Source organism: Balaenoptera borealis (assembly GCF_965194805.1).
Source record: "Balaenoptera borealis genome assembly, chromosome: 19".
Taxonomy (NCBI): Eukaryota; Metazoa; Chordata; class Mammalia; order Artiodactyla; family Balaenopteridae; genus Balaenoptera; species Balaenoptera borealis.
Window position 1 is genome coordinate 61,080,310 of NC_138878.1, and position 10,148 is coordinate 61,090,457.

A 10,148-nucleotide genomic window follows, 5' to 3' on the forward strand; every position below is an offset into this window, starting at 1 on the left:
TGAGATTGGAAAGTCTCGTGTGCCGAATCTGCCACTGACGGGTATAACTTCTCTTTTTTAAGAAAACTAGATTTTTAAAAAATTCAACAAATTAAAAATGATACTCAGATTTTAAAAGTATTCCTAGGCGGCCGGGAAAGGTGTTTCGCCTAAGGCTAGAGCCCCAAACCTACAACCTGGGGCGGACCGGAATCTGCAGAAGAGGGAGGAGCCATTTATCCTTTACCAAGATAGTAGCCTCCCCGCCCCTTTGCGGCTCCAGCCACCCTACCAAGATGGCGGAAGCCGGAAGTAGGTCACGGGAGGGGGCGGGATTTCGGCGCGCGCATGCCCCAAACCGGATTTCCGGGAGCCGGAGAGCAAGTTCTTCCTTTAACAAGATGGCGGTGGGAAAGGGTGGTGGTGGCGGCGGGCAGTGCTCGAAAAGCGAGGCCGATTCCGGCTTCCTGGGGCTGCGGCCCACTTCGGTGGACCCGGCGCTGAGGCGGCGGCGGCGAGGCCCAAGAAATAAGAAGCGGGGCTGGCGGCGGCTCGCTCAGGAGCCGCTGGGATTGGAGGTCGATCAGTTCCTGGAGGACGTGCGGCTGCAGGAGCGCACGAGCGGGTGAGTGGGGCGGGACTGCGGACAGCTGGGCCACGTTCTGTGTGGCGGGGTGCGAGGCCGAGCTGCCTGGGGGGACTTCCGGGGGCCTGGGAGCCCCTGTCCGGCACCGCTGGGGAAGCCGAGGGGATGGACTGGGAACTCCGGGTGACAGCCTGGGGGGCTTAATAGGGTCACCGGGTGCAAGACGCCCAGTTAAATTAGAATCCAGGTAAACCACACTTTTCCGGTATCAGTACGTACCATGCACCCAGCCTAGTTTAGTGCGTTGGTTTTTTTTTTAATTAATTAATTTATTTATTTATTATTAGCCGCGTTGGGTTTTCGTTTCTGTGCGAGGGCTTTCTCTAGTTGCGGCAAGTGGGGGCCACTCTTCATCGCGGTGCGCAGGCCTCTCACTATCGCGGCCTCTCTTGTTGCGGAGCACAGGCTGCAGACGCGCAGGCTCAGCAGTTGTGGCTCACGGGCCCAGTTGCTCCGCGGCATGTGGGACCTTCCCAGACCAGGGCTCGAACCCGTGTCCCCTGCATTGGCAGGCAGATTCTCAACCACTGCGCCACCAGGGAAGCCCTAGTGCGTTTTAAGTAGTAAAATCTGCAAACTGGAGGAAGGGGCTCTGGCCTGGAGGGGTCCCAGGCGGGAAGATCGTACTTGAATGAGCATAACAGGAAAGCCGAGCCCGGAGAGGTTAAACCTGCTCCTTCCGCAGCTTCATGCCCCTCTCCCCCACATGTATGGCTGACATTCTGAATTTCCATCTCCCAGTGGCTTGATATCAGAGGCCCCCGATGAAAAACTCTTCTTCGTGGACACTGGCTCCAAGAATGAAGGTGAGGAAGGGTTTCTTTGGCGGGTGTATGGCAATGATTAGTCCTTATTGAGGCTCCCTCAGCCTCTAAAAGGATCTGTGTTAATGACGTGGCTTGGGTGGCAAAGACCTGCAAAAAAAGGTTTTTACTATATAAACAAGAGGATCTGGAATGAACAGAAAGCAAGTTAGGGACTAACCTAAAGAACTCATTTTTTTTTTGTGAGGTTTCAGAGAGGTCTCAATGCCCAGAGAATCCAGTCGGGATCTGCCTTGTTGGGTAGATAATCATAAATCAGGAGGTCTCCGTTTATTTGCAGAAAACTAAGTCAAGGACTTGCTGTAAGGAATCATAACTGTTTTACTCAATAAGATGTTTGTTCTTTAATGAGAACAAAAGGACCAACTTGAATAAGTTGGTAAGAGACTCCTCTTGACCCGCTTGCTTTAATTTGCCAAAATGCAGGGTCAGGACCTTCTAAAACAAGTGGAGGAGAAGCAAGTTAGGGTTTGCTTTAGTGAGTAATAAGGTTTACTGTCAATATCTGGAAAAACAGATGAAGAATAAGCAATTTGTTTTAAGGAGGGGCTAGAAAAGCTAAGGGGTCCGTTTTAACCGGAAAGCCGATAGCTTTAATGAGCAAAATGTCAGGCTGCTGTAACAGCAGGATGGCCTTTATGAGCATGTATGAGATCAGTCAAGGGATCTGGTCTAAGGGAAATGAAAGGACCTCTTGGGTTAGAGCGGTCTTTGAGGGAGCAGGTAAGGAAGGGGTATTAAAGAGGTTGACTTTCACAGGAGTGAGGAGATCTGCTCTGTGAACAGAAGGGGAAGGCAGGGAGCTGCCCTGGTGAACAGGCGAGGAAGTCGTTACAGATTCTGCTTTAGGTTTTAAAAAAAAAAAAAAAAAAGTAGAAGGATAACAGCGATTGCGCGCTTCCACTGTGATCACTGTGCTGTGGGATCTTGAAATACGATGGACCCTTGAACAGTGCAGGGGTCGGGGGCACTGACGTTCCATGGGGTCGAAAATCCATGTGTGATTTGTAGTCGGCCCTCTGTACCTTGGTTCCACATCTGTGGATTCGACTAACTGCAGATCGTATGTTCCTGTAGTATTTGCTATTGAAACAAATCCTGGTATAAGTGGACTCCCACAGTTCAAACCCTTGTTGTTCAATGGTCAGCTGCAATTATTGGGTTGGCCGAAAAGTTGGTTTGGGTTTTTCCGTAAGATGTTATGGCAAACCCCGAACGACGTTTTTAGTCAACCCGATACATCTCCGCCTGATCCTGTGAGGCAGGCATTAAACCTCATTTTGGCAGCACAGAGGAGCAAAGTCACTCTCATGAGGTCCCTTAGCAAATGGAAGGATGCGGATTCCATCCTAGTATGTTTTGTTCTAGAGTTCTTTTTACTATTAGGCTTTAGAAGTAAAAGCAGAAAATGCTGTTGTGCTAAGAATCGGCCGTCTTGGGTCCTGAGTCCAGCTCCCTGGGCCTCATGTCGCCTGACCACCTGCTTTCTTCCTTGTTAGCATTAATGGTTCTGTGGCCACTTCCCTGTTGCCTCTGGAAGCCCCTTGTCTGCAGGGCTGTGGGTCTGACTCCTCTGTGTCCCCAGCACAGGGCTGCCTCCAGCTGGCCCAGGAAATGGGTGTGGTGTGGGGAGTCACAGCTTGGGCACCCTGGGCCCTGCCTTTGCAGGGGCCTCTTTCCTCAGGTGGCAGCCTGGGGTCAGCCTGGGGCCTCCTGGTCTGTACTGGGATGCAGGTCTCCAGGGGAGCCGGAATGAGGGGAGTGGGAAGTTGGTCTTGGGTAGTGAGGAGGCCTGAGGCCTTAATTCTTTCCTTTCTCCCACCCCCAGAGCTGAACAAGAAGAGGACCAAAGGTCAGAAGAAGTCGCTGCTTCTCAAGAAACCCCTTCGGATCGACCTCATCCTAGAGAACACATCCAAGGTTCCTGCACCCAAAGAGTGAGTGTCCCATCACCCCCAGACCCTCCTTCTCCTCTGGTTCTGGCCTCACACCCTTCTGTGCAGGCCCTACTCACTTCCTGACCCTAAAGGAATTCTGGGGAGGGAGGGTGATAGGTGAAGGGCACTGGAGGGGAGGATGGGGTCGGATTTGCGCTTTGGAGAGCGGATTGGGGGCAGTGAGGCTGGGGCCAGGGCGCTGTGGCTGGGCGGGTGAGGATGGGCCTGGACGGGGCTGAGGGCTCTGGGGATGGAAGGGGGGGCTGGGTGGGCAGCCACGGCCAGGGTGTGGGTCAGGCAGGGCTTAGTGGCTGACCCCTGAAGTGGGGGTGGGGCGTGGACGGCTGATGGGGCGGACAGTGGGGCGACGCTGAGGTTGGTTTTGAAATGGTGTGTGCGGTCCCTGGGAGACAGCCAGGGCAAGGGCCCCAGGGGCTGTTGTGTTGTCAGGTCTGGGGCTCAGGAGAGAGGCCTGGGCTGGGGGCAGACACGGGGAGATGGTCTCCGAAGCTGCTGGATCGAGTGAGGAGTAGGGAAGCCTGAGGAGGCCCCTGTGGAGGGAGGAGACGCTGGGCTGCCTGGCGGGGGCGGGGGGAGCCCGCCTCACCCGCTGCGCCTGCGCCGCTTCTCCCCGGCCCAGTGTCCTTGCCCACCAGGTCCCCAACGCCAGGAAGCTCAAGCGGAAGCAGCAGCTATGGGAGAGGCTGGCAAAGCAGGGCGAACTGCCCCGGGAGGCGCGCAGGGCTCAGGCCCGGCTCCTCAACCCTCCTGCGGCCAGAGCCAAGCCCGGGCCCCAGGACACGGTCGAGCGGCCCTTCTACGACCTTTGGGTCAAAGACAGTGAGTGTCCCTGCTGCCGCGCACCGTATCTGAGGGGGGCGCCCTGCGGGCGTTGCTTTGAGGGTCTTCGGCAGAGTCAGGTGTCTTGAAGTGGCACCATTTTCCCGCTCGTGCTCCCCTTTTCCAAGTGGCCGGCTCCTGCCCTTCCGCCTTGGGTCTCTTCTGCTTTCTGGACCCCGTCCACGTGCTCGTTTGCCTGGCATTCGAAGCCGTCTGGGGTCTGAGAGTCAGTCCTTCCCGGGCCGTCTTCCGGTCAGTGCTTTGCTGCCATCTTAAGGGAGGAGGGCTGGGAGGGAGCCCCTCAGGGCCCCGATGTTCCCCCAGCAGCCGCCCCTCGCTGCCTCCGCAGACCCTCTGGACCGGCCCTTGGAGCGCCAGGACCCTTTTTTCCTGGAGCAGACCAAGAAGAAAGGTGTGAAGGTGAGAATTCGTCAGAAGGGCGTCCGGGGCGATAGGGGTCAGAGCCCGGGGCTGGGGAGCGTTCGGGCCATGGGGCCTCGGCGTCCGAGCCCGACCGGCCTGTGACCCGGAGCCCACTTGCTGGAGCCGGGCAGGCAGTCCCGCCGCCGGGGCACAGAGCAGAGCGGTGGCAGGCCAGTGGGGCATGCTTTAGGGAGAGGAGGGAAACCGTCACTGGAAAGTAAGATGGTACTAAGGGGCCGGAGACCTGGTGGAGCGAGCGAGCCTGCAGAGATGGGAGGGCAGAGCCTCCGGCGAGGGGGGGCTGTAGGGTGCGGAGGCCCGCTGGTCGGGCGTGGGAGGAGGCTGCGGGGAGCCCACTTGGGCTGTGGGCGTCTATCCTAAGTGCTTTTGCACACGGGAGCGGTGGGGTTGTGGGGTGCTCTGAGGAGGTGGGACAGGTGGGGGCGGGCACCCCAGCACGGGGGTGGAGGGGGCGACCCAAGGCAAGTCCTCGGGCGGAAGCACCCAGCCTGGCGGGCAGTTGGCTGTGGGGAGGGGCGGGGGCGTCAGGGGCGACCCCCAGGCTTCTGCTGGAGACGGGGGGCCTCTGCTGGGGTGGAGGCCGGCCGGGCAGGGGCGCGGCAAGTCCGGACGGGGAGCTGCTGCTCAGAGCTGGGCGTGCACTCGGGGCCCCTGGGGGTTTGTTAGAGCACAGGTTCTGGTTAGCGGGTGTCAGGAGAGCCCGGGGCCCGCGTTTCTCCCAAGCTCCCGGGGGCGCGGGGCGACACTCTGAGTGTCCGTCAGCCCTTGTCTGCCGTGTCCTGCGCTGACAGACGCAGAACCTCGTGCCCTCTGCCGAGCACAGCTGCCGATCTCAGTGATGGCCTGACGACCGTACCGTACGGTGTTGCAAGTCTCACCCCCCCACCACTCTGGCGACAGGGACCCTACTCAGGAAAGGCAAGCAGGGTCCCTGCGTGCTCGTCCTGGGGTTGCTGCGCCCGCGGTACCAGCTGCCCATCGTTCCGGATGCCGCAGGCACCTCCCAGCTTGAAGGCCGTGCGCCGTGCTGAGGCCTCTGCCGCCTCCCGGGCCCGGGGTCCCAGCACCTGTCGGAGCTTGAGTCATGGCGCTCCCGGGCCTTACCCTTTCTTGGTCTCGTCCTCCTCCAGCGGCCGCAGCATCTCCACACCAAGCCCTCCCAGGCGCCTGCCGTGGAGGTGACGCCCGCGGGAGCTTCCTACAACCCATCCTTTGAGGACCACCAGGTACGCCGCCCCGCCAGGCCTCTCAGTTGGTGCTTGGCCGCTTGGTTGGCGTGCCCTCCCAGGGCTCGTGGTCCAGTCGGGGAGACAGACCTGTTCCCAGACAGTGATGACCCAGAGTGGGCAGGGCTGGGATGGAAGGGCACGGGGGGGGCATCAGACCCAGCCTTGGGAGTCAGGGAGGGCTTGCTAGAGAAGGGGGCATCAGAGCTGAGACGGGGGAGCAGTTTGTTATGGTAAGAGAGGAAGGAAGGGGTGTGTTCCAGGCGGAGGGAACAGCATGTGCAAAGGCCCAGAGATGGGTGAGACCGTGGTACCTTTCAGGAACTCTGTGGGACATAAATGCAAAAGGCTTTCAACTGTTGGCAACAAAACGTGTGACCGAGTAAGCTTTGTGCAAGGGCGAAGGTAGTTTAGCAACAGGAAGAGCTGGTGGCAAGAGTCAGTGTTTATCTCACAGACATCTGCTGGGTACAGGTGTCACGAACAGAGAGGGGACAAACCCCCGCCCTTTGGGAGCTCAGGTTCCTGGAGAGAAATCGAGGTCGCTGAGTAGACGCAGGTGCTCCTGTGAATGCTGTTCAGCGTTGTTCACCGTGAGACAGACTCTTAGCTGAGCAGGGACGGGGGGCCGCGTGCCTCTCCCGGGGAACAGCATCTACGGGAGCCGGCAGCGCTGCGCGAAGCACTGAGAGGACGAGGCCGGCCGCAGGCGGAGGAGCTGCGCGCAGAGGCTGTTGCTCACCGGGAGATGCTGTCTTCTTCTGTTTCTTTCTTTTTTAACATAATCACTTTATCAAGATACGATTTCCACGCATGTGATTCACTCACCTACAGGACACTGTTCAGTGGTGTTTAGTATATGCAGAGTTGTGCGGCCGTCACTACAGTCAATTTTAGAACATTTTCATCACCCCAGAAAGAAACCTAACGCCCATCAGCCGTCACCCCCCGATTCCCCATTTCCCTTGGTCTCGGGCATCCACGACTTCTTCCTGTCTGTGTGCATGTGCCTGTTCAGGGCACTTCCTAGAAGTGGAACCCTGCAGTGTGTAGAGACCAGACTGTCCTTTAAGAGAACGGGCAGAGCAGACGGGAGGTTAGGGATTAGAAACCCCCTTGGGCCGGTGCAGGGAGGCCAGGGAGAGGAGGGGGCGCCTGGGCCGTCGAGGGGGTGGGCTGAGCCCTGGGGTGGGGGTGCAGGTGGGAGGTAAGAGGGCCGGGTCGGTAACTCCCAGGAGAGGCCTCCAGGGCCTGGGTCCTCACCTGCGTCCGCGCCCCCTCCCAGACGCTGCTCCGGGCGGCCCACGAGGTGGAGCTGCGGCGGCAGAAGGCAGCAGAGCAGCTGGAGCGGCGGCTGGCCCCGCCGGCCTCGGAGCAGGCGGCCACGCAGGTGAGCCGGGCCCGCGCACCCCCCCTGCCCGCCCGCTCCCTGCCGTGCACCTGACCCGCCCCCTCCCCCCAGGAGTCTGCCTTCCAGGAGATGTGCCAGGGGCTGCTGGAGGAGTCGGACGGGGAAGGGGAGCCGGGCGAGGGCCAGGACGAGGGGCCCGAGGCTGGAGGGGACCGGGCCGCGCAAGCAGAGGCCTCGCCCACAGCCGTCCGCCCGGCCTCCACGGAGAAGAAGACAGAGCAGCGGCGGCGGCGGGAGAAGGCCGCCCGGATGCTGGTGAGCACCGTGGGCCCCGTCTGCTCTGCCCGGTCCCGCAGCCTGGTTTCTCCTGTCGGCAGCCTGCTCTTTTGGGCTGTTTGGGATCCTTGAAGCTGCTTTGTCAGCTGAGACCTAGTTCCTGGCATCCTCCAGATGCCTCTCTGGGCTCAGAGGATGCAGCGGGGAACACGCCAGGTCAGGCCTGCTGCCCTGGTGATGATGTTCGGGTGGGGGGTGGGGAGGGTTTATGAACCACAGACAGAGAAAAACGGGTAAGGAAGGTCGGTTCAGAAACCAAGCGCTGGGCTTCCCTGGTGGCGCAGTGGTTAAGAATCCGCCTGCCAATGCAGGGGACACGGGTTCGAGCCCTGGTCCAGGAAAATCCCACATGCTGCGGAGCAACTAAGCCCGTGTGCCACAACTACTGAGCCTGCGCTCTAGAGCCCACGAGCCACAACTGCTGAAGCCCGTGCGCCTAGAGCCTGTGCTCCGCAACAAGAGAAGCCACCACAATGAGAAGCCCGCGCACTGCAACGAAGACTAGCCCCTGCTCGCCGCAACTAGAGAAAGCCCACGCGCAGCAACAAAGATGCAGCCAAAAACAAATAAATAAATTTTTTAAAAAAAGAAAAGAAAGCAAGCACTGTGGCGAAACAGCTGCTGTGACCTGGGAGCAGGTGGAGGAAAGGCCCCCCGGGGCCGGGTCGTGCTCGGCCTGGCCTCTGACCTCGCCCGTCCCCGCAGAGGGTGCAGCAGGCTGCCGTGCGGGCCGCCCGGCTTCGGCACCAGGAGGTCTTCAGGCTGCGTGGGATCAAGGCGCAGGTGGCGCAGCGGCTGGCGGAGCTGGCTCGACAGCGGGAGCGGCGGCAGGCACGGCGGCTGGCAGAGGCGGACAGACCCCGCCGGCTGGGGCGGCTCAAGTGAGGCCCGGGCTGGGGGCTCCCTGGGAGGCCGGGAGGGGTCCAAATCCCCCATCTGGCGCCTTCCTATCTTTGCTCAGCCTGGGCCCCTCCTGGGAGACCATCTCTTACCCCAAAGTTCCGTGTTCTCAACCCAATTGCCCAGCCTGTTGTTCCCAAGAGGGGTCTTTGGCCTGTGTCCTGGGCCAGGCTGACTCCCCCCTCCCGGACGCCCCGCATTCCCCAGGTATCAGGACCCCGACATTGATGTGCAGCTCAGCTCGGAGCTGTCTGACTCACTCAGGACCCTGAAGGTACTTGTGTGGCTGGGGGGCTGGGGTGCTGTAGGGGAGACGCCCGTGCCTGGTGATGATACCCATCCTTGCTCCCCACGTCCCCCAGGGACTATGGGCGACATCATGGCTGCCCCCAGGCTGGGCTGGTTGGGCTGATGCCTGGGGGCTGAGGGCACGGGGTCCCCGGGGGTGAGGGGCCGAGTGATGGATAGTTGGAGCCTGGGGCCCTCAGAAGACCGTTCCTCCTGGCCAGGTCCCATTGTAGCCCCTGGTCTCCGGCCCCCACTCTCAGCGTCTTCAGTCCCAGAGGGGTCTTCCTAAAGCTCAAAGTAGACCCTGTTCCTCCCCCACTCAAAACCTGCTGTGGCTCCCCAGTGCCTCCAGCTCCTCACACGGCCACGGACTCGGTGTGGTCCACGGACTCTGTGTGCTCCACGGACTCTGTGTGCTCCACGGACTCTGTGTGCTCCACGGACTCTGTGTGGTCCGGCGCGCCTTGGGGCTCCGGCCAGCTGTACTTTAGTGGGCCGACCGTGCACTCTTCTTCTGACCCCGCCTTTGCCCCTGCTGCTCCCTCTGCCGGCCACGCCCACTCCCCCTTCTCCAGCCTCCTTCCTGTTGCTTCTTCCAGACCCAGCTCAGGGCCGGCCCACGGCTCAGTACCTGTCACCCCATGAGCTCAGGGCTGGGCTGAGCCCCTGGTGTACGTGAGGCCAGACTGGGGGCCTTGGCTAATGGGGGGACTGTGGGGCTGACACCCCCCACCACCACCACACTGGACCCTGTGGAGCGGTCAGGGCCGTAGGGTTTCTGCCTGGCACCCGCTGAGGCCTCCCTGTCCGTGTCTCGCAGCCTGAGGGCAACATCCTCCGTGACCGGTTCAAGAGCTTCCAGAGGAGAAACATGATCGAGCCTCGGGAGCGAGCCAAGTGAGAGCCGGGGGCTGCCATGCGGGGCGGGCATCGGGAACCTTCCCGCGCCGGAGGGGCTTGAGGTCGCCGACTGCTCTCTTCTCCCTCCCCCAGGTTCAAGCGCAAGTACAAAGTGAAGCTGGTGGAGAAGCGGGCGTTCCGCGAGATCCAGTGAGCGGCACTCCCCTTCTCCCTAGTGGTCCCCAGCGGTCCCGGGGCCCTCCCAGACCCGGTCGCCGTGGCCAGTGATGGAGCGATGCTCCCTTGGCCAGGCCCGGGACAGGGTCAGCCTGCCAGAGCCACCTGACCGCAGAGTCAGGCCAGGGAGGGTCCCCGAGGGGAAATGGAAGGGCCCACACCAGAAGAGGGGGTGTCACGTGGATGAGGATGTGGGGCCCCGCACCCCTGTCTACCCTCAGCCTCCCCTCTGTCCCCAGGTTGTAGCTGCTGCGAGATGTTGGAGCCCCCGCCCTTCAATAAAGCACCTTCTGACCAACA

General features: G+C 60.8%; 1 protein-coding gene across 2 annotated transcripts; it reads left to right on the forward strand.

Annotated features, from left to right (window-relative positions):
• Nucleotides 1-260: 260 nt before the first annotated feature.
• On the forward strand, nucleotides 261-10,148 carry NOP53 (NOP53 ribosome biogenesis factor). 2 transcript variants are annotated; one of them, XM_082368633.1, is made up of 13 exons: nucleotides 261-604; nucleotides 1,367-1,431; nucleotides 3,278-3,386; nucleotides 4,027-4,226; nucleotides 4,576-4,646; nucleotides 5,801-5,896; nucleotides 7,182-7,286; nucleotides 7,359-7,562; nucleotides 8,289-8,464; nucleotides 8,691-8,757; nucleotides 9,592-9,668; nucleotides 9,765-9,821; nucleotides 10,088-10,148. In XM_082368633.1, exons 1-13 carry the CDS (start codon nucleotides 276-278, stop codon nucleotides 10,092-10,094), a joined length of 1,563 nt encoding a protein of 520 aa, XP_082224759.1. In that variant the 5' UTR covers nucleotides 261-275; the 3' UTR covers nucleotides 10,095-10,148. The 2 variants fall into 2 exon arrangements, with proteins under 2 accessions (XP_082224759.1, XP_082224760.1); XM_082368634.1 differs by having other exon boundaries at nucleotides 9,765-10,148.

Coding starts and splice junctions, on each gene's coding strand:
- NOP53 (XM_082368633.1), top strand. CDS start 276: ATGGCGGAAGCCGGAAGTAGGTCACGGGAGGGGGCGGGATTTCGGCGC. Junction 3,387..4,026: donor AAGGTTCCTGCACCCAAAGA/GTGAGTGTCCCA, acceptor TCCCCGGCCCAG/TGTCCTTGCCCACCAGGTCC. Junction 8,465..8,690: donor CGCCGGCTGGGGCGGCTCAA/GTGAGGCCCGGG, acceptor CGCATTCCCCAG/GTATCAGGACCCCGACATTG.